Below are 24,202 nucleotides of genomic sequence, written 5' to 3' on the forward strand. Positions count from 1 at the left end.
AACTACTAAACTGCTTACTCATATCTGGTACATTTTTTTCTAAATTTATTTCAATCATACAGTTATAAAACCAACAGTTAAGAAGCCTCCTCTTTACCATGAAATAGTCACATTTTAAACTTTGCTTCAGAGTATAGTCCCTAAATTATATCCCGATCTATGTCCTTTGACTGCCAAAATATTCATTGATAGTCTTGTACTTTACCATCTTGAAAACTGTAATCCAACCAAATCTTGACTCTCCTCAATTCCCTTAACTGAAGCTAATAGAGTTACTAGCTTATCCGCTTGCTCTAAATCCATCACTCTCTCATTCAAAACCTTCAACATGCTCATGCACACAATACCATCTCTGGTTTGATCTCCTACTACACATATTCTCACCCCACATCCCTTTCTTTTGTTGGCCTAATTTTAATTTCACATTATAACATAGAAGTCTAGAACACGCTACTTCCAATATCTGATTATCACCCTCCTATTACACTTTTAAATGCTGCTCCAGCAGACCCATAACCCCAATAAAAACCAGCTACAGACAAAGACAATGTGGTTAACATTAAAATAGGTACCTACTATAGTACCTACTACAGTACTTAACTACCTTCCAGTTTGTTTACATCTAATTAGACTGTAAGCATAACTTGCATAATTTCTTTCTACATGTTCTGCACTTGTGTCTATCTCCAAGAACTTTAATGTATATTTCTCTTTGTACAGTACTTTGGGAATTGTATAAAGGACTTTGTATCCCACGGTGTTAAATTAATAAACTCACATATACCTTCATATAATTTAGACCACTTGTACATTGTCACTTATAGTAATGTGGTTGGTAGATACAGGCTCCTGAGGTACAGATTTTACAAATTGATAACAATATGTGGGGTGCAGGACAAAAATAGACACGTATGTTTCATTGTTTCAGTATTTAGCAATTAATTTTCTGCATAACACAACTTATACATGTATACAAAACAACACTGCAAATGGAGGTAAGGATAACATGAAATGGATGACAGGTGTTTGAAGTTTTAAATTGTTCTAACTTTATTAGTCTGATTTTTCTCTTTCCCCATAAGATGCTCTCTTGAGTTCATGTTGGGTCTGAACAAAATAATGAAACATTTAGGTAGAAACATGCAAATAACCAGGGCCCAGCTTGATGATTGAATAGCAAAGATTTCCATGGCCACTGTGTACTTTCCCTGTGAGCTGAGAGATGCCGGGATATAGGACACCCAAACACTGAGGAAGGCCAACATGCTGAAGGTGATGAACTTGGCCTCATTGAAGCTGTCAGGTAGTGTCCTGGCCAAGAATGCCACAATGAAACTAATGGAGGCCAAGAGTCCAAGAAAACCTAGCATGCTCCAGAAGGCAGTGAGTGACCCTTCATTACATTCAACAATGATTACTTCTGATTTCATTTCAGTTTTGATTTCCAGAAAGGGAGGGGATAATATCAGCCACATAATGCAAAGAAAGGTTTGAATAATTATACATGAAATGACGATAAGATAAGATAACCGAGAACTTGTCCACTTTCTCATGCAGCTTCCTGGTTTTGTGGCCGTGAAAGCTATGACAACCATAATGGTTTTGGCCAAGATGCAAGAGACACAAAGAGCAAATACAATGCCAAAGGCTACCTGTTGTAAAAGACATTTCTGAAGTTGGGGGTAACCGATAAAAACCAATGAGCAAAGGAAACAAAGGGACAACGACACCAAAAGAAGGCAACTTAAAAAATAGTTATTGGCTCGAACAATGGGTGTGTTCTTATAATGCATAAAAACTCCAAGGATTGCCATGGGAACTAATGATGAGGAGATACTTGTAGCAGTTAAAGTGATACCTAAAGGATCTTCATATGCAAGAAATTCTTTGGTCTTTGGAACACATCGATCATGAATTGGATTTGGCCACATATCCCACGAACATTTGGCACAATCTAGTGAATCTGAAAAACATAAAACAAGTTGATTTCATTTCTGGATGCATTTTATTGAATTTATTGAAATGTGGCTTACTACACACAGATAGATTGGATAAGCACAGTAAGTGGCTTTTGCTTTGGCAAAAAACAAATAAATGGTCAAAACAGGGAATGATAGGTGGAAGATACTTTGCCTCACCTGTTTGATTGGAGATCTCTCCATAAGGACACCGGATACATTGGTAGCAACACAGAGCTTCTCCTCTTATGACCACCTTCCTAAAGCCTGGTGGACAGCCACTACTGCAAACTGAGAGAGGAACCTTGGAGATAATTTTTAAGGAGAGATATTGTTAATATATTTATAACAGGTAATGCCATAATTAACTGAAATACATAATGGTTACATCTATATAAAAAATGTATATTTAAGAGAAAATTATATTCTTAATCGAAGAGTCTAAGGGGTATATTTTCTAAACTGCGGGTTTGAAAAAAAAAAAATGGAGATGTTGCCTATAGCAACCATTCAGATTCTAGCTGTCATTTTGTAGAATGTACTAAACAAATGATATTTAGAATCTGATTGGTTGCTATAGGCAACATCTACACTTTTTCAAAAGCGCAGTTTAGAAAATATACCCCTAAGTTGTTTTATGTCACTGTGTATTGCTAAATGGACTATTAATATAATTTATTTTTTATTTCATATGTGTCCCTGTAACAATTAGTGCACAAAAGTCTCTTCCACAATTACTTTTATTGGCAGAACTCAGGGGGTTTTTTTGTGCCAGTTTCTCTATGAAAGTTATTTTGTGTATGCCCAATGGTACACTGTAGAATATGTTGGTTGCTTTATAAATAATAATTATGATAACAATAAGAATAATAAAAACATGTACTCACAAAACAAGTCATGTAGACAGAATCACAACATTGAAAAAAGATGGTTTTATTTCCATCATCATTTTCAAATACTTCTGCCTATTTGTGTTGTTAATTCATCAGCTCTGAAACATTGCCTCTGTGTTTTACGCCATACTGTGTAGGAGATGTCATTCTGTCACATTCAGCTACCCGATGAACAATATTATCAGCCCACGAACAAAGGCCAAACTGATGTTTTTTTTAGAACAGGTATTGAAACCAACAAAAGATCCTTAGGAAATTTTGAGGTGCCTTTTTCTTGTATGGGGGTATACAGATTTTCAGTCCAAATAGATTGGATGTTTAAACTGATTGGAGGACATACAAAATTGTGAACTGTGAGGTTAAATATTAAAATCTAACTTTTATTAACTTGATATTAAAAAACAAAGTTTTAGTAAAATCAGTGCAATATGACAAACAAAAGTGCAAGTGAATAAACATATAATGTGTTATAAAATTGCTGTATGCACTGTATAGTCTCCAATATCAATTGAAGTCTTGTGTTTTCCACCTAGATTTATTAGAGATCTTGGTTAATCCATTTGAGGAGTCTAAGATTACTCCTTTAATATCCCACATAATTTTCTTATTGGTTAATTTCCCCTTGACTATGCTTAAATAAAACCACAGCAATCAGTATCCAGGAGCATGCTGATCTGGTAGGCAGCAATATAACAATTATATATACAATGTGTGGCAAATTGGTTTGACTTGAATCACTACCATGGTTATAAAATTATATGGTAATTGAGTGTAAATCGCATATTCCACTATGGAATTAAAGTTAATTTCTTGGAACAAGCTTGGCTGTATAAAGTCTAGTAACCCATTCTTATTATGCTCTGTATTACCCCTGGGGAAGTGTGTGTGCTACTAGATAGATACTGAACCCACTGCTACTACAGCATATTCCAATACTAATGATTCAGTGCTGTATTCCTCTCAGTTAAACAGAGTATTAAGTAAAATATCTGTGATTAGTTTACAGAGACACGTTGATCCTATTTATAATGGTTTTACAATTAAAAGTTTACTATGTAGCAAAATGATTCTCCATTGTCCCCTCACGCTCATAATTAAATTAAGACATACACTAGGAAAACTTGGTGGTAACCACCTTAAATTAAACTGAAATATAATGACTAAATTACTTGAACAGAATTCAATAGCTTTTGTATATACTTAATTTAGAAATGTTAACACAGGAGTATAATCAATAAAAAAAATGTTAACAATATATTACTAATATCACATTACATTATATTGCAGCAGGGGTGCAAGTAACTGTCACAGTTCCCATACCACCCAGCAGGTCACATGTTCCAGGTCACCCTGCAGGTGCACATAGAGAGTTCACTAACTGTCACAGTTTCCAGAGCAATCAGCTGGTGCACAGGTGTATTGCCAATTGTCACATTTTCCAGAGGACAATGGTAATGAATTGTTGTAAATGACAGGCAGATGTTTTACGTAATTATTCTGAAACGATGCAAACAATTACGGATGGCAATATTTTTCTACAAATCTACAGACCAAGGGCCTGAGTCATTTAGGCAAAACAGGAGTAAACGTTCTCTGGGACAAACCATGTTTCAATGCAAGTGGTGCAAATTAGTTTATTATTTTGCAAATAAGTTAAATACTGGCTGTTTTTTCATCTAACACAAAAAAATGGAATACCTTTATTATTACACTGAAATTTAAAGTTGATCTAGGACATGTCTTACCCCAACTATAAATCTGTCCCCACATTTTAAATTTACTTCCCCCTACAATGCAACATGGTTTTGCCCAGGTGTAAATGATACTCCTTTTTTATGTTTTGCTCTCCTTAATGACTCAGGCCCCAAGACCTTTAATTTGGTATATGATGTGCCACAATGGCAGATAGAAGTAAGTCACTCATAATAGTCGTATTTCTGATATTAACATATAGATTTGGTTAAACCAAGCAACATTTTAGGAGAAATAATGAAAACTTAAGATGTAGTAAGTTGGATGTTTATCACATTCCACCATGTGTATTTTCAGGTCTGTCTACAAACCCACACAGCTAGGGGCAGATTGATTTCTGGGTCAGTTCTCTGGGTTTTGAAGTGGGCTAACTCCATGAAATGAGTTAGGTGGAGAAGTAGGTGAAATTGTTCAAATAAGGAGGTGGCCGTGCAGGTCCGGATTTCTCGATATATTCAGAAATGGGCTTTTTTCTTTAAGAAGTTTAGTAACAATATGAGAGTTGCATTTGGTTTGAATGCACAGGACATAACTGCATTTATTTACACTTTACAAATGGATGTAGATCATTTGGTGTAAATTTGTTTGGTTAAAATACATGCACTACAGCACGGTGCCTGCAAACCAAAATGCGTCAATTTAAAATTTGATCATAGACTTAGACATGTCTACTATTCAGCATCTTAAGATACACTTCTTAGGTGGTGTACCTTTTGCAGATTCCAGAGTGGCATTCAGGTACAGTTGCAAGGGGATGATGATGATGAAACCAGCCACACTATCTTTCGATTAGATATTAATATAAGTATTGACCCCTCCAGCTAATAGTTCTTCATTCTGTAGCATCACAGTTATATTATATTATGTTGCAGCCATTTATTTCAAATGTCTGATTGGCCAGTTGGATTAATTCTGGATATTGGATTTATAAAGTGTAAACAACGTATGTGGGGCTGCTTGTTGCTTTTATTATTTTACATTATTTTAATGATATTGATTAACATGTATATGGCAAGCGTATCTTTAACATTTATTAATAATTCTGCTGAACTACATCTCTATGCTACCACTGGGCTTAAATACACAAATTTGTATGTCTAGTATCAGCCTGATGGGGAAAATAGTGCTTTGTGTTGGACATTTCTTGAGATACAGGTAATATACTAATATAGGTCTGCAATTTTTGTGCCAGCATTTTTAAGCTTTTCTTTGAGGTCTAAATAAGGCCCAGTTCGTTAACGGAATAAAGCAGGGCAGGAACTTAATCACAGATACTGAATTTTGCTTTGTGTCAGGACATTTCTTCCTGTTGTCCCCAAATTAACATATATTAGTTGTGCATTCTTAGACATTATGAAACCCGATGGGGGATGTGGCAATGCAAATGGAAAGCAACTTAAGACATTCTTTAGGCCTTAACATGTTTTCAACATGCAAGCATAAGTAAAGAAAATATAATCAAGTTGGATCCATGAATACTTAGTAGCATAGAATATAATAGAGTAGAAAACAAAACAGGTTCACAAAAAATGTCTCACCCCATTGTCTCCAGTGCCCCACTGTACGGAACTGGTGTTGATGGTGAAGACGTTGCAAGTGGTAACTCTGGTATCATAACTGCCCACTGTGACCTGTCGGAGCCGTCCATCTGGCTTCAGCTGCCAGTTCACTATGTCGTACACTGCAGGTGGGTCTCCATTCTCATTGAAGAAGATTTCTCTGTCACTGGTCATCCTGAGCCGCACCTTCTTCATGTAGTGTAACAGCTGTGGGCACAGTAATAGAGGTTATGTGTATTTGCAAAAAGGGTAGAAGCAAAAACTCAAATAAAAATCATGTCACAGTAATAGTGACTCTAATTTGAGTAATTTGCAAATCAAATATTGAAAAATGTTTTATAATGTTGATTTAATGCAAAGGTGCTGCCAATGTTTTGTGCAACACTACAATAGAGATCTTTTCCTGACAAACCTAGTTTTTGCTTGAATTTCCTTATTCATAGGTTGTTAAGAGGCAAAGACATAGATCTAAATGTATTTTAAATAAATATCTTTAACTTCCCCGGTATGCAGATGATTTCACTGAACAGGAACAATGGGCCTGATTCATTAAGGATCTTAAATGAAGAGGATTCTTATTTCAGTCTCCTGGACAAAACCATGTTACATTGCAAGGGGTGCAAATGAGTGTTCTGTTTTGCACATAAGTTAAATACTGACTGTTTTTTCATGTAGCACACACATATCAACTTTAAATTTCAGTGTACAAATAAGCTATCAAGTATTTGTGTGCTACATGAAAAAACAGTCAGTATTTAAATTATGTGCAAAACAGAATACTAATTTGCACCCCTTGCATTGTAACATGGTTTTGTCCAGGAGACTGAAATAAGAATCCTCTTCATTTTAGATCCTTAATGAATCAGGGACCAATGTGATTAAGGACATTTGTACATGTGTTGGATCTCCACTGGTATGTATATCTTGGTACTCAGTTACAGTAGGTTGACACAATGTATAAATGTGTATTTCCTTTTACACTGTTGAAATTGGGCACAGGTCCCTAACATGAATATATGCCCAATGTATTTGCCCAATGTTTTTATAGGGTTTGAGATATGATTGTGACTGTTATGTAAGCCCAAAGTTTGTTGTTTACAATATACTTTGTAAGCATATTGGTTCATTTTGCCCTCCCACCTTTTTCAGCGACCATAGTAACAACATTTATTTGGTTGTTTTAGTCTTATTTTATTATAAAGTAATAAAGGAAAGTAAGTGGTAAATATGGATGCCGCTCACATTCACAATCTTATATTACATTGGGCAACAGCTTACCATTGTAAGTCTGACTTAAAGCGGAAAGTCACTTACAAACAATATCTACGATGTACATAGAATGCTATCCAATGCAAATACATGACTGGAAAAAATTCTATGTACATAGTAGATACCTTTGGACTTATTATTGTCTTAATAATGGACTGTAATAATAAAAATACCTGCTGAGTAAATAGAATTCTATGGAGGTGGACCTCCAATTCAATACCACTTAGAAAGCTAGCCATTTTTTTCCTCTAAAAATCTCTGGGACACAACAAATGTAGGGCTCACCTACAAGTTTCTACTGATTTAACCCTCATTTTACTCATTTAAGTATTAGTCACAAACATTCATCTTTTTGTGCTTGTTATTAAGTCGAAAGCTTTCCCAATCCTCATACATTTCAGCCAAATTCTTTATGTGTCCTCAAAGCCATCAACTGTACACAATTGTCATTTATGAATGCAGGAAAAATATAGAGTAGAAGAACAAGAGACATTGCACAAATTTCCTGCTTGAGCACAAGTCACATACTCTTTTTAATTCTGATTACATTGATTTAAGTCAATATAGAAATGTCTACATATATGTCATGCCTATATCTTCATGAAGCACTAACTCACGTGTATGACATTGGCATCTTAATAGAATAAAATACAGCTTTAAGAATGTATATTTGCTACTTTCACAAATGACCCTTAGAGACTGCATATTGGCCTCTAACCTAGTGCAACAATGGAAACATTGACGTCTAAGTGCTATTCTGATGGACTTGATCTACTCATTTTCAATGGGGAATAATATTACTACCATATGAATGTTGCTCTGTTACTGAGGACATCAATTTCATGGCATACACAACTTTGTTTTTTTTGTGAGTCATTTTGGATCTTCTCACCTGCCATGGCTGGAAGGTCATGATATCAGCACATGCTCCATTGGGAAATGGCCCATCTCCTGCTCTGCAGTTGCGTAAATCTTGCAGGGCTTTTGCTACAACACGAACTGCTGTGTAGATGTTATATGTTGCCCTCAAACCAGAAATATCATTATAACTGTTCTGGAGGCCTTCTAGACTTTCTCCACCAGTACATTCTTGAATTAGTGGTTGCACAGAGGTTGTGAGGTTTTTTTTGTCCTGGAACTTACAGCTAAAAACTTCCTCCCAGAATATTTTTATCCATTCTCCTCCCACAGTCATGGATGGGTGGATCCTGTTGAGGAAATCACCAAAGCCTGGTATGCTTTCACTGTGGATGGCAAAGCCCATTGTTCCCAAAAGAATTTTAGAATACTTGTCTACTGATAACAAAGCAGAGGTGGCCCATGCTTCACTGGCAATCCATACCTTTCCTGTGACATTTTGTCTCAAAATCTCATCAAGAACATGGACTAAATCAATATCAGTAGAAAAGATGACCACTGCCGTGGCTGATGATTCTTTAATGACCCGAGCAATGTGTGGGGCATTTCGATCTTGCCGACTGATAATAATATTCTCTGTGAAGGCCACACAAGCTCCGGCTTTTACAATATCTCTCTTGATCACTTGGATACCTTGTCGTCCATAATCATTATCAATGGCCACTAGTCCTATCCAGGTCCAGCCAAAATGCAATACCAGCTGAGCCAGGCCCTGAGATTGGAAGACATCACTAGGAATTGTTCTAAAGAATGAGCGAAACTGTATACGATTGCTGAGAAGAGAGCTTGTGGAAAAGTAGCTAATCTGTGGTAAAATACAAGATTACGATTTTGTGAAAAATTTAGAAATGTGGACCTGGAAGTAAAACATTCACATATATACAAAGAAGATCAATCAATTTTAAATCACACATCTCTTACATGTCAGCTACATAGGATGCTAATTCTGTTTAAAACTGGTGGTATAGTGTTGTGGTGGTAGTAGAGATGAGCGGGCTCGGATATCTGAAATCCGAGCCCACCCGAACGTTGCCGATCCGAGCCGGATCCGAGACAGAGCCGGGTATTCCCGCCAATTGCAAAACTGAAACCGAGGCTCTGAGTCATAATCCCGCTGTCGGATCTCGCGATACTTGTATTCTATAAACTCCCCGCTAGCCGCCGCCATCTTTACTCGGGCATTGATCAGGGTAGAGGGAGGTTGTGTAAGGTGGTCCTCTGTCCTGCTATATCTCGTGCTGTGCTGTGCTGTTCTGTTCAGTTCTGTGCTGTGCTGTGCTGTGCTCTGCTCAGTCCAGTGGTGCTGTGTCCTATGCTCTGTCCTTCTGAGTTCAGTGGTGCTGCTGGGTCCTGTGCTGTGTCCTGTTCAGTCCAGTGGTGCTGTGTCCTGTGCTCTGTCCTTCTAAGGGCATTGTTATTTCCCCATTATTCCCAAGTTATAAAAAATAAAAAAAAAAGTTATAAAAAAAATTAAAAAAAATAATTATAAAAAAAAGAAATAAAAAAAATATATCCAAAAACAATCCTGCAGTATAAGTCCATTGGTACTGCAATATTACAAAGTTCACTGATTCTGCAGTATAAGTCCATTGGTACTGCAATATTAGAAAGTTCACTGATTCTGCAGTATAAGTCCATTGGTACTGCTATATTACAAAGTTCACTGATTCAGCAGTATAAGTCCAGAGGTACTGCAATATTACAAAGTTCACTGATTCTGCAGTATAAGTCCATTGGTACTGCTATATTACAAAGTTCACTGATTCAGCAGTATAATTCCAGTTTTTTGGTTAACAAAGTCAACAAATAACACTTCGACGCTGTCTGTCTTTCACATACTTGATGGGATCTCAATGATGAATGCTCTGTACCATGGTCGTCTAAAACAAGAGTTATTGACGTGCTATAACTACTGTAGTTTTTATAAATTATAAACACTACACTTGAAAGTTGGAGGAGGTATTGTGGCCCCGGTACCAAATTGGGTACCGGGACCACTTCACTATGCAGTCCAGAAAGCTACCTCGGTGAAACGTTTTGGACTAAAAACAATATTGTGAGGTGTGAGGTGTTCAGAATAGACTGGGAATTAGTGGAAATGATTGTTATTGAATGTTATTGAGGTTAATAATAGCGTAGGAGTGAAAATAAACCAAAAAAACTTGATTTTAACACTTTTTATGTTTTTTTCAAAATAAATCCGAATCCAAAACCTTAAATCCGAACCAAAACCTTTCGCCAGGTGTTTTGCGAAACAAATCCGAACCCAAAACCTCAAGAAAATCCGAATCCAAAACACAAAACACGAGACACCAAAAGTGGCCGGTGCACATCCCTAGGTGGTAGCACATAAAAGTTTTTCTTTTCTTTTTTTTCTTCTTAAATACAAAAAGAAAAATCTTTATATTTTTTTTACTATAAAACAAAGTTAAATAGAGTGCAAGATGAGTAGTTCATACTAAAACATGCTGAAAATCAACATTTAAGCAACCGTTGCCTACACATAGTGGAATCAACATTTTCTGGGCTGAACAATAATTTCTATGTTTACGATAATGTGGCCCATTCAGCTATTGACTAGTGACATCACTCAGGAACAAGGCACAGAGGCACGAGTGATGTATTAGTTTCTAGCTAATTGATATTCTACATGTTTATGATTGCAAGCAAAACATACAGTATGGCTGCCGTCAATGTATGTAGTTCATGGGCAGAGCTGGATTAAGGCTTTGGGGGGGCTTGGGGTACCTAAGACGTGGGGGGGGGGGTAAATTAAAAATGCTGCTTACTTAAATGTCTAAATTTATAATAGTGTCCCCTTGATGACTGTAATTTATAATAGTGTCCCGTTAATTATTGTAATTAATAAATGTGCCCCCTTGACAACAACCTTACATTAGGGCTTCTTTCTTCTCTCTTCTGTCCACGTGCTACATATAAAGAAGCTCCAGACTTCCTTAAGTGTCATGAACATGACATAATGACATTGCAGCACTTAAGAGAGTCAGGAGCCTCTGCACACAGTCACGTCAGGGACCACGATTTAATGATTAATGAATATCCAATGATTTTCCTGAAAGTCACTCCCATTGCGGCATTGGTGAATTAGGGCTATTTAAAGGTAGGGGACACTAACTTGTGAATTGTAAAACTAAAACATTTACACTAGTTGTGAATACTAAAATATTCACTACAAGTTATTCGGAAAAGTTTCAGGAGTTATCAAGGCAAACAGAAAATATAGAAGATAAAGTTTTTAATATAAGAGGTATTTTCCTATGCTCATTAGTCAGTTAGTCTATTGGTGGATAATGCAAGAAGACTACCAGAGCCTAAAATGATAACAGAGGGCAATATTATTTATTGTTGTGGATATGTATTATTTCTATTAAATTGCATGTGTGAATTTTTTTTATTAAATATTATATTTGTATTCAAACTCCACAATTTCTGCATTGAAATTTAATTTAGTCTATAATAGTTGTAATAATTACTTTACTAACGGTGCCCCTTTCTTTCTATATTTGGTGTTAACTTTGTAGGATTGGCATTCCTAAAATAGGGTGTGACATTGGATTGCATTTTGCAAATTATTTATGATAATATTGATTTGTTAATAAAGAGCGCTTGGGAGTTATTCATTTTGCAAAAACAAATTAAAGGGTTGTTGTGGAATATAATTTGTAAATTGCAGCATTCGATGCAGAACTTGCTAGGAAAATACATGATGTAAGATTGCTCTGAACTTACTTGTGGAAAGTGGTAAAGCCCCAGAATGTGAGCCATCAGCATGGTGTACGTAGATATAGAGTGGCCAATTATTGCTGCCAAGTGGACATCTCTTTTGCAGCAATAGTTAGGCAGAGGCTGCCCATGTCCACTCAGCAGTTGCAGCGTTCCTGACAGCGCCCTCTGCAGGACCATGCATGAGTCAATGATGTGAAATCCTAAGGTGAGGTTTGGCAGAAAATCAGGGTCCTTGTTTATTTCCTGAACTGCAAAATGTACTGCCTGGACCTGCTGGTAGTTTTCAAACCTGAACCTAAAAGTCAAAAAGAGAGAAGATAATGTGATTAAAAATTAATTTATCAAAAGCACATATTGAGTAGTTTCTTCTGATATTAGATACGAATTAGGGTTCAGGTAATAGAAAAAGCTGCAACCCTTTCATCTACTTAAAATCAGTCTGCGTACTCTGAAACCATTCTGTGAATGACCACTAAGAAAAACTAATTACGTATCATTAAATCCATAATGCCCAGACATCATATTCATTAAATAAAAAAGATAATAGGGTTCAGGAAGTAAAGACAATATTTCATCTCCAGTATCAAGTGTCAGCGTGCTCCCAGAAACATATCAACTTTCTCCTTCCTTTAAATGTCAAATATAATAGTATTGTTAAAGAAGCATATTATCACTAATACTGATAAGTTAATATTAACGGTAGTCTTAATTCTAGGAAAATTGCGATTTTTATTGAGCATAGTGATGCTTTGTGTAACTATGGTATGAATTGGCTTCTTCTTGGCATACTACATGGTGGATGGTCACATGACTCTGCCCACAGCATGGAGGGTCGTCTGCTAGAGAAATAGCAGCAAGTTATGTCAGGCTATTTTACTATCGGTAAATTTGCTGGGGTATACTGCATTTAAAACTTCAGAAACCACAGTTTGGTAAAGCAGAACTTGATTTACAAAGTATCCCCTCAATGTATATGTCATATAAAATTAACTGCGCTGATGCCGAAATTCCTAAAAGGTACATGCTTTGTAAAGCGCTATTGCAATAGTGTCATATATTGATATATCATAAAAAAGTAAAAGAAATATATTCAGCGACTACGATTATTCAAATTATTTCATAAAAAGGACTAAAAGGCGATCTCTATTATATATGGCTTTCTGCAAAAGACCAAGGGGTATATTTACTAATCTGCGGGTTTGAAAAAGTGGGGATGTTGCCTATAGCAACCAATCAGGTTCTAGTTCTCATTTATTTAGTACACTCTACAAAATAACAGCTCAAATCTGATTGGTTGCCACAGGCAACATCTTTACTTCTTCAAACCTGCAGTTAAGTAAATATACCCCCAAAACGAATACATTGCACATTCTTCAGACGTCACAGTACCATCTGTTCTTAAACATTTTCATAAACTGTTTCATGAATTACTTACTAAAATAATTTGTGACTTTGGGCTAGATTTACTAAGCTGCGGGTTTGAAAAAGTGGGGATGTTGCCTATAGCAACCAATCAGATTCTAGCTGTTATTTTGTAGAAGGTACTAAATAAATGAAAGCTAAAATCTGATTGGTTGCTATAGGCAACATCCCCACTTTTTCAAACCCGCAGCTTAGTAAATCTAGCCCTTTGAGTCATTTATAATAGAGATCGCCTCTTAGTCCTTGTAGCGAAATAATAATAAATGTAGGCTATGAATATATTTCTTTTACTATATTACGATATAGCAACATATGACACTATTATAATAAAGTATTATAAAGCTTGTTTACCTTTTAGGATGTTTGGCATGAGTGCAGATAATTTTATATTATTTAATTCTTACAATTAATATTGCTAAAGACTGTAGTGTAAAATTATGTTTGCAAAAAGAAATTCTATAAAAATGGAAATTGAAGAGATTAACAAAATGAATATGTTTTATACCCTCAAAATATATTTTTTAAACTTTTCTTGGTAATTCTCAAAAAAACAGAATGAAAAATTACTGGACCAGTGTCATCAATAATTCAGTGGACCGAACCAGTAATCTTGTTAATCTATGGAACTGATTGGTATAACACATTAAACATCACATGATTTTGTTCACTTTTCAGTGGTATAATGTAGACATTATTCAAGTCTATACAGTAACTGTTGGGCTTCATCATTGCAGAGAGTATAAAACAAGTCTCACGTTTTACAGATGGCTGGCACGGGGTGCTCTCTGTAATTTACATTGCGGTATATTTGGTCCTTAAAAACAGAAACCACCATCCCGATTAATAAGTCCCCGTTTAGTGACATGCCGGTGAGATCAGTGCTGGTCAACCTGCAGCCATGTTCAGTACAATCAGATAAATGTAGGATATAAAGTATGAGTAGATGCCACATTGTCTTTTATAAACTTTCCAGAATGTTTCGACTTTTTACTTGTACAATATATGGACCACCTCTACGTCAATTAAGCACCAGTTCTGGAATAAAATACAAAATATAATTAATTCCATTCATAATTCATGTGTCCAGAAGGTCTTGAAGGTAAATATGCTCTGTAGAATTTTTCTAATAACACAGAAGTCTTAAGATAGACAATGATATATTGTGAGACATCAGACACTGTGACACTGCATCAAATATGTATTTCACATTCAATTACTGAATCTAGCAATAGTATTTAAAATGACTGAGAAAATAGATGAAAAAACAAAGAGATGAAGTAATGCCTATAGAAGGTTGTGATGTGTATATGACTAGATATAGGAATATGCAGTAACGGTGCCGTGTGTGATCTGTGCATTATACTCACCTCATAGACCTCATCCGTATGCGGCTTCTACATCAAACCGCTTTTTATCCGAAAAGCTGCTCTCCGCTCTGGGATTTAATATTCAATTAAAGATGATAATTACACCTTTTAGTGCTAGAGGGACATGAGATGATGAGATAAACTGGTGTATGTGCTTTGGGACCTGTTGCCTTTATTAGAGAATACTGTATTCTATGATACCAGAATGCTAATGCTTATCTAAGTGAAAATACTCAAATCAGTCTTATGTCTTGGTAAAGATTTGCAGATTCTCCTTTTATTAGCACATTCATTCCTTGTGCTCATTGATCTAATAAAAAATGAAGAAATGGGTTTCTCTGTATTGCAGTTAATATATTTTTAAAGGAAATCACCATAGAGTTGGAATTACTCATAATAGATTAAAAAACAATAAGAAAAAGTAGAAAAAAGCAATGGGATTCACTTCAGGTTATCACGCATTACACAACGGCTTGGATGATGAAATGCGTAGGGTCATAGATTGGAGTTCAAAACTCACCCAAAGTGGTCCATATCATTGCAACAGGTGGAGTAAGAATATTCCAGCATCTCCTCCCATTGGTGGTAACTTGAAGCGATTCCTGTTGTTATTATTTACATGTTCTTGTTGGTTTTAATCAGATATGAATAATTTCACTTGTATGTTTATCTCTTAACAAAGTTTTCTAACCCCTTTCCTCCTTTATCCTATAGAGATATAAATATTGCTCAACCAAGACTTACTTATTGAAACGCAAGTGAAAGAGGGAAACATGCTTAGCAAGGGCACTCCGTAAGAATCATTATTATTAAAATATACCATTTATTAATATAATTTTAAAAAATACAGTGTTCCCATAATAAGCCTAAATATAGTAGGCAGGGAAATAATAAAAAGAAAGAAGTAATGAAAATAAAGATTTAAAATAAAGATGTTAATAAACTGGCAGATTATGCCAAGCCTCACTGTGTTGTTTGCTTTATTGAGAAATATATTTCATTAATTATTAATTCACTCTCTATATATATCTCCAATTGACCATGTCAGTGTATGAATTCAGGTGTAACAAAGTTTGTATTCATCACCTGTATCGTTATTTACAATATATTGTTGCTTATATAAGGATTTTATTCCTCAATTATTTTCATACACATAGACATAACCACATGACTATATGTCTGTTGTAAACGGTTAGTTCTTAAGATTGATTAGTGTAGTGACCTATCATTAACTCTATTAGTGATCATGTAGATCAATATACATAATGGAGCTGCTCCAAAGCTATTATTCATAGGTTTATACTACAATCTAGTATAAAGATTAGATTGTAGTATAAACCTATGAATAATAGCTTTAGAGCAGCTCCATTAAGTATATTGATCTACATGATCACTAATAGAGTTAATGATAGGTCACTACACTAATCAATCTTAAGAACTAACCGTTTACAACAGACATATAGTCATGTGGTTATGTCTATGTGTAGGAAAATAATTGAGGAATAAAATCCTTATATAAGCAACAATATATTGTAAATAACGATACAGGTGATGAATACAAACTTTGTTACTAAGTAACCTGAATTCATACACTGACACCTATGGTCAATTGGAGATATATATAGAGAGTGAATTAATAATTAATTAAATATATTTCTCAATAAAGCAAACAACACAGTGAGGCTTGGCATAATCTGCCAGTTTATTAACATCTTTATTTTAAATCTTTATTTTCATTACTTCTTTCTTTTTATTATTTCGCTGCCTACTATATTTAGGCTTATTATGGGAACACTGTATTTTTTAAAATTATATTAATAAATGGTATATTTTAATAATCATGATTCTTACGGAGTGCCCTTGCTAAGCATGTTTCCCTCTTTCACTTGCGTTTCAATTCAATGTTTCACATGTAGAGGTGCACCAATCCAGATATATAACCTAACTATTAAGATAATACAATATTATTCTGGATACGTAAATAAATACTTAGTGCGGTGGTTTATCTTTTTCTATCAAGTCTTACTTATGTTTTCCAATAATCATGAGAGTCATGGGGACACTAGAGTGTATATTTACTAAACTGCGGGTTTCAAAAAGTGGAGATGTTGCCTATAGAAACCAATGAGATTCTAACTATTATTTATTTAGTACATTCTACAAAATGACAGCTAGAATCTGACTGGCTGCTATAGGCAACATATTCACTTTTTTAAACCCGCAGTTTGGTAAATATACCCCCTAGGACTTTGTTGTTCTGTATAATAGACATATGTTTTTGAATTAACAAGAGTAACCGAAATATGAAGATTTATTTTTTTACTGCAAGAGGAAGCACAGGTGGCTTTTATAGATAGAGCAAATTTCATGTGATACGAATCTTGTCATTTTCAGCTTCTAAGACAAAGGGCTAGGTTTAAAAAAAAAAAAAAGGCCAACAGTGTACCCAATATGTTAAAATAATGTAGAGTGATAGGGTATAGTGATAGAATTAGTAGGCCCACAATCTCCTACACCACTATAAAAACAGCCCTGAATAGTTGCAAGGCAGCCACTACTACTGTTGTAAAGGATATTAATATGCACAATGTCTTTACTGATATCATCAGTATTGTCATTATAACTTATATTATTACACATTAGAGCGATCGATCAAATTTGATTCAGCATTTTTGTTGGTATACTGTAAAGCAAACTCACATGAGACATTAAAGTACATTTCAGGTGAAGTTTGCCCAACCAATAAGCATAAACATAAGCGAAAGTAGACTGTATGGATATCTGTCCTAAAGTAAACATAAACAAACCAAAAATAACAAAGTATAGAAATACTAAAAACCTAATTTGCATGTCGACTGGTAAAATGAAAAGGAATTTGTTGAACATAGTCCCCAGGTAGATGACACTGACATGTATACCAATAATCTAACTACAGAATTTATTAAACACCATAGAATATACATGTTAACGCACCTCTGATAATGTTGTCTGGCTAATTAACCAGGTGGATTACTTCAATTAGGTTAAGAGTAATGTTTTCAGTGAATGCAGGTATCAAACTTGCAGCTTTTAAAATACATATTGCCCCAGTTCAATAAGTGGGGAAGGATATGATTTAAAATCCAATGCTTAGGAGGGCCAATGCAGGATTAGGATGTAGAAAGTAGTCAACAATGACATTAATAAGTATAATGGGTTCCAACCAAACAACTAACAATCATCTTGCATGTCCACAAGTCATTTAATAAGGTGCTCACTTTTCCACATGGACTTCTGCAATCAGATTGAGCCCTGGGGTATTTATATGCTTAACAGTTGGGGGTCTAAATATAATTTTAGTAGGATTTTTCAAGCGTTTTCTATATGGTTAATCTACTATGAGGTTTAATAAAAACTATTAATAGTTAATTACCATAGTTTAAATGAGGAAATATATTTCAGTTCAAGTTCCGATTTACACATATGCCCAGTTTTTAAATCAAGAAAATTTCAGTAAAGCTCCATAACTGAGGGGCCCTGTAGAAAGACAAATTAAGAGTGAAGTATTTCTCAAGGTCGTTAGAAATGGAAAACTACGCTGGATTCAGGTAATGTACCAGTGTCTGAGCTGAATTGGGAAAGTGTATTTTGTTCCTTCTTCCATGGTATTCTGTCATTTCACTGCGTGTTTGTTTAAAACTTTTATTGCTAGTCTTTGCTGGGGGAGTTTTTTGGGAGTTGGTTGCAGACACTGATTACATGGGTTTGTTAACCATATATAATCATTGTACTGTGACTGCAAACCGGTGATGGCTGATTAGTCAGTGTGTGTATTTCTAAGAGTGTTAGTTACAAGTGTATTAAGATTTAAATAGCATAATTCAGAGTTATACTGGAGTTAAACAGGAGGATAATGGAGAAGAACATTTTATCCATTACCACAGCAACATGAGGACAACAGTCAGCATTCATCTAAACTCCATATTCTACTCCTAATATTTCCATTTCTTCCTGGCTGCATGCTTCACATCTCAAGATGTGTGTTTTGGACTTATTTCCTTCTCAGCTCATGAAAGTTTGTTTTTAATCAATTAGTTTATTTCCCTGCAACATTCGCTCTGTTTAATCAGCCTTCTCTACTACTTGCTCAGCCACTCCCTCCACCTGCTTTAGCTGTTTCAATCTTCTATCTAATCATTGTACTGCCAAGGCTAATCAAGGCTTTGTCTGCCATCACCAGTAAGAAGAGCTGGAACTGAGTTTGAACTGGACTTTGGCCCAATCTCCTCTTTCATGCAAGAACTCAGTTACTACATCTTGTCACGTTTCAAAATAAATAAGTAACAGCTATGGAGCCCAGGATGTGATAAAGAATATAGGTGTTTATTGACCAAGATGCAGATAAATAGTACAAACCAAATAATGCTGAAACTGTACAGGAATATCTGAGATAACTGAATACTGGTTGCAAGGAATACTGCAGATACAGGAGTAATGGTTAGATGATGAGGGTTCTGAAGTCCAAGAGCACAAGAGAACCAGTAGACAAAGGGGAAGGCAACAAAACAACAATGACCAGCACAGAAAATAGAGAGAGGCAGGTATAAATAGGGAACACCCAGGTGCAGGAGATAATTGGTGAGACAGGTTACCCCTAGTAATAGCAAAGGAAAGGCACAATAGCAGCACCTCTAGTGAACAGAGGTACTGCCAGATATATATAAATGAACACAATAATAAAGTCCAATAGTCCTGGAGGCAGAAGCTGCCAATACAAAGCAACAAGCTGCAGGCAGACCGTGGCACATCTCCTGTGGCTTATTACTCTCTAGTCAAGAATTCCACCCACTCCCCCACATGGCTCCCCACATTATTACTCCATCATTACTCCATACTACATGCCCAAATGTATCCCCTCTATCTGCTGTCTCTCTTCCCTCCACCACATATCACCTTCTCTCCCTAGGACATCACCATCCTCACTGCCATCCTTCCTCTCACTCACCTTCCCCTGTTCTGTGCACTCCTGAATGCAAGATTTGTCTGCAATAAGCTCACTCCCATTCATGATATCTTCCTCTCCCATTCCTTTGCTCTCCTGGCCCTTACAGAAACATAGATCTAACCCTCTGATACTGCACTCTCACGTGTCCGGTGGAAAATGTTATCTTGGCAGTGTGGCCTGGTCTTGTCAGATCATCCAATATGGTCAACAGATTTTCTCTCACATACCACCCTTGATAACTTTAGTCTCTCAGGTGCCATCCCATTTGCGACCTGTTTTTTTCCTCAAATGCTACCTTGCATGCCCACCAGCTTTTCTTCCACATGTCACCCCATCTGCCCATCTGTTTTTCCCACCACCTGCAACTAACATATGCCCACCAGCTTTTCTCCTATATACTACCTCATACACGCACCAGATTTTCTGACATATGCAGGAGTTAAATTCCATTGGCCACAAATTTGCATTTAGAATCAACAGGGGGTGGCCATTTACATACAACACACTTGTATAGAATCCGTTTTAAATGCCCTGTCTGCTCAGTGACATCACTTAATGTATTCACTGCACTGCTGCGGGCCACTCCGTAAAGCCGATAATTAAATTAATAATAATAAAACTAAAACAGCATGCACCTTCCTACAAATTTTAACCAGATCTAGCGCAGTCAGCCTAGGCTGGCATTTGCAAAGTCAGAGGGACAAAAAGCATGGGGTCCCCCTCAAATGTATTACTGCCAGCACTAGGCTTTGCCAGTCTGGGCTGTGGCACTTGGGAAACATAGGGAAACCTGCAGCGTGGTGTCCCCCTGCCATTATGCCAAACCAATACCAGACTGGTCAACTTGTGGCTGGATTCCCTAGGGATGTTGGGTCTGCCAAAAAATGTCATCCCCCCTCCCTAAGTTTAACCAGCCCCCTGCTGAAAAGTACTAGTGATCTTCCCACTCTCCTGGAGCGGTGGGTGTGGGGTAATGACAATTAATTCAATTAGAAAAAAAATATATTTTCCTGGTGCACTACAGGTCAAAGCCTTGGCTGCCATTAAATGTTTTGGCATGCTAGCGCTTGTAGTACTACAGGCACCAATATACCAAAGGCTGCCAGGGCATGCTGGCACTTTGAGATCCACAATTTCCAGAATTGCCTGGATCCCAGGGTCTGCTGGGATCTGTAGTGCACCAAGGCAAAATGTGTATTAAACACACACACAAGCATGCATGAACACTTAATGGCAACATGGGCATGCTGGGACTTGTAGTACACAAGGATTACAATGGTTTTTATAACTGAATTCATTTTTGCCCCACACCCAACATCCCAGGGGTGTGGGAAGGGTCCTAGTGCATTTCAGCATGTGGCTTGTTAAGCCAAGGGGGGACACATTTTATTTGTGGGGTCCCATGCTGACAATAATGTGGTTGGTTTTGCATTATGGCAGGGGGACTCCTCGCTGTGAGTTTTCCTGCTCTAGTGTCACCAGCCCAGGCTGGCAAATCCTAGTGTTGTATTTGTAAATTCTGGGGTTATCCCACACTTCTTGTCCTCCCTGATTTTGCAAGTGCCAGGCTAGGCTGGCAGAACCAAGGCTGGTAATGATTTGTAGTCAGGGGACCACACTTTTTTTTTATTGTTTATTTAATTATTGGCCTTATGGAGCTGCCCTGAGCAGTGCAATGAAAAAATTAACTGATGTCACTGATTGAGCAGGACATTTACAACTAAAAAATCAGACACAACCTCTGGCACTGCTCAGAATGATTAAGCTTTATAATGAGAGTGGTGCCAGGGCTAATACTGGAACAGTGTGCCCCCCACCATCCCCAAAACACCAACCAGCATCCCTGTGACTGACAAATATATCTAATACACTCCTTCTCAAATAAGAACATTTTTATGAAGAGATATTCAGCCATATTTGTACTCTCAAGTGAAGTCACTATGAGTACACCCAGCACACACGTCTATGTGACATGCGCAGTGCTATGAAATCCCCTATTATTAATATGCAACTTATTTAACCTAATTGTAAATAAACTTAATATTTCTCAAAAATATCACCCCTCAAAGACGCTCCACTGTAACAATAGTTTTCTAAGAAAACAGAAATCCCTAGTTTTAAATTGTCCTGTACATTGTGTTATGCTTTCTCCAAAAAAGAAAATACAGTGACGGGTTGCAAAACAGGAAGTAGAAAAAAACTTCAAGATTTTCAACTATAAACTATTCTTTTATTCTTTTACACAATGTGTCCTCCTTGGGACTTATTTTATATCATGGTGTGAAGATCAAGGATGTGCTGTAACCCATAGCAACTTGATATCAGCTATTAGCAGCCTGCTATCATTAAACCAACAAATGTGATCAATAGCTCTAATACTTTTTTAAGATGCAGCCCCTTAAGCGTCATTCCTCTCTTTCACAAATTTAACATGGCGAAATGCAATTTATTAGAGTCCACCTTAATAGAGAGAGAGAGAGAGAGAGAGAGAGCTTGAAGCTGTGTTTGGGCTTCCTAATCTCTGCACCATGCTGCATAAATAGTAGCGCTGAACTTAAATCAAGCAAAACCTTTAAATGTGATATCCAGAAACTGTCATCGTTTTATTCTGGAAACCAATTCGGTGAATCAGTTCTAAAATTGTAAACATTTTATAGAATTTAGGAACTAATTTGAAACATGGAAACAATCAAAAAGGTTCAAACATGTTTTAGATAGTGTGACCATGTTTGGGCCTGTTTGTCAGTGTACAAGCCTATCCCCACTCATGTGAGCTGGAGTACACGTGTACAAGCCATTTCACACATGCGAGTCCCAGCTCAAATACGCTTCAGTTAATTTGAATAATTTTGCCAGCTCTTTATTGCAAGCGACGAACCTCTAAGAAAAACACTGCATAGTAAAATTTAGAGGGGCTGATTCATTATGGAAAGTAAGTCAGAAATGAGTAAGTTTTCTCCTGGGCAAAACCATGTTGCATTGGAGGGGGAGGTAAATTTAAAAGGTGATGACAGATTTATAGTTGGGGTAAGACATGTCCTAGATTAACTCTCAGTGTACAAATACATTATTTGTGTGCTACATGAAAAAACAGCCGCTATTTAACTTTATTATAAATAATAAACTAATTTGCACCCCTTGCATTGTGACATGGTTTTGTCCAGGAGAAATCTTACTCAATTGTTTGCCTTACTTTTCTTAGTGAATCAGCCCATTGTGTTTTTTAACAAACTGCATGTAATTTGGGCAAAGGCACTTCCATATTCAACTAGAAGCGGATCTGAAGAAGCGTCTCTTGTTCAATACGGGCGTATGTATACTCTGTACATATGTGGAATACAAATTCCCAGCAAAACACAAAAAATCAATTATTGTCACCTTTTAATAATTTAATCATTAATGGAAAAAATATTTTAAATAAAGGGATTTTTTTTTTAGCTTTTTCCCCAAGAAACAGATATATTATGATGTTATTAATCTCCATTGTACACAAAATGCATTTTTACAGTTGTTCTTGCATACATGACCATCATCACTATCACTCTGCATTTACACCTGACCTGTAGCTGGTGCAAGGGACATGACTGAAAAATATGTACCTTAGAGATGCCCAAAGCTTGTGTCAGATGTGGCTACTGCGTGCGCTCATCCTGTCTCACTCTTGGGGGTATATTCAATTCTTTGCGGTTTACGTCGTGGAAAAGCTATTACCGGTATTATGGTAATAGTAAGCCGGATTTCAGCTCGCAGCTCCCTGAACCGCAAGCTGAAATCCAGCGAGAAAAGTACCGTAATACCGGTATTTATGCGCACTATTACCGTAATGACGGTGAGGAAAAGTTAACTGCCGCAAATTTTTTTTGCCAACATGCCATTCTACACGCGCAGCGGCAAAGAGAGAATGAGGCCTTCGCCATTCTCTATTAGTGGCAGAACCAAAAATGTCTACAATTGGTGCACAACTACTGTTACGCGTCAAAGCCGAGCTGCAAGATAACAGTGAGGCATTAGAGGATAATGTTTGCTCTGATTCACAAATGACACCAATCCCTGTGGAGAGTCCATCCAACAGTGGGATGTCTAATCGTGAGCATTCTGCTGATGTGTGCCTTAATAGCCCGAGTGTAGCCGGTGATACCCAAATTGAGGATGCCACTTTGGAATTAGAAGAGGATGAGGGGGAGATTTGTGTAGGCGACGAGGGCGTTAATGAGGATGTTGATGAGGATGAGGTTGTTTGTGTAAGTCCTGCACCAGTGGCAGCATTTCTGGCACGTGACAAGAAAAAGGCCATTGTCATGCCTGGCCGTAAAACAAAAAAATCCACCTCTTA

The 24,202-nt window shown here is 36.6% G+C and overlaps 1 protein-coding gene across 1 annotated transcript; it reads right to left on the minus strand.

The window, feature by feature from the left end:
- Positions 1-1,034: 1,034 nt before the first annotated feature.
- Positions 1,035-14,899, minus strand: LOC142150574 (extracellular calcium-sensing receptor-like). The gene is made up of 6 exons (XM_075205774.1): positions 14,886-14,899; positions 12,100-12,391; positions 8,324-9,154; positions 6,142-6,369; positions 2,139-2,262; positions 1,035-1,963 (listed from the first exon to the last, which is right to left on the minus strand). Exons 1-6 carry the CDS (start codon positions 14,897-14,899, stop codon positions 1,035-1,037), a joined length of 2,418 nt encoding a protein of 805 aa, XP_075061875.1.
- Positions 14,900-24,202: the final 9,303 nt, after the last annotated feature.

This window comes from Mixophyes fleayi, chromosome 4 (genome assembly GCF_038048845.1).
Source record: "Mixophyes fleayi isolate aMixFle1 chromosome 4, aMixFle1.hap1, whole genome shotgun sequence".
NCBI classification, from domain to species: domain Eukaryota; kingdom Metazoa; phylum Chordata; class Amphibia; order Anura; family Limnodynastidae; genus Mixophyes; species Mixophyes fleayi.

Bases quoted from the DNA above. Each gene is read 5' to 3' on its own strand.
- LOC142150574 (XM_075205774.1), bottom strand. The intron at 6,370-8,323 runs GTGAGAAGATCC...CTGTGCCCACAG, and splicing joins TGACCTTCCAGCCATGGCAG to CTGTTACACTACATGAAGAA. The intron at 1,964-2,138 runs GTGAGGCAAAGT...TATGTTTTTCAG, and splicing joins AGAGATCTCCAATCAAACAG to ATTCACTAGATTGTGCCAAA.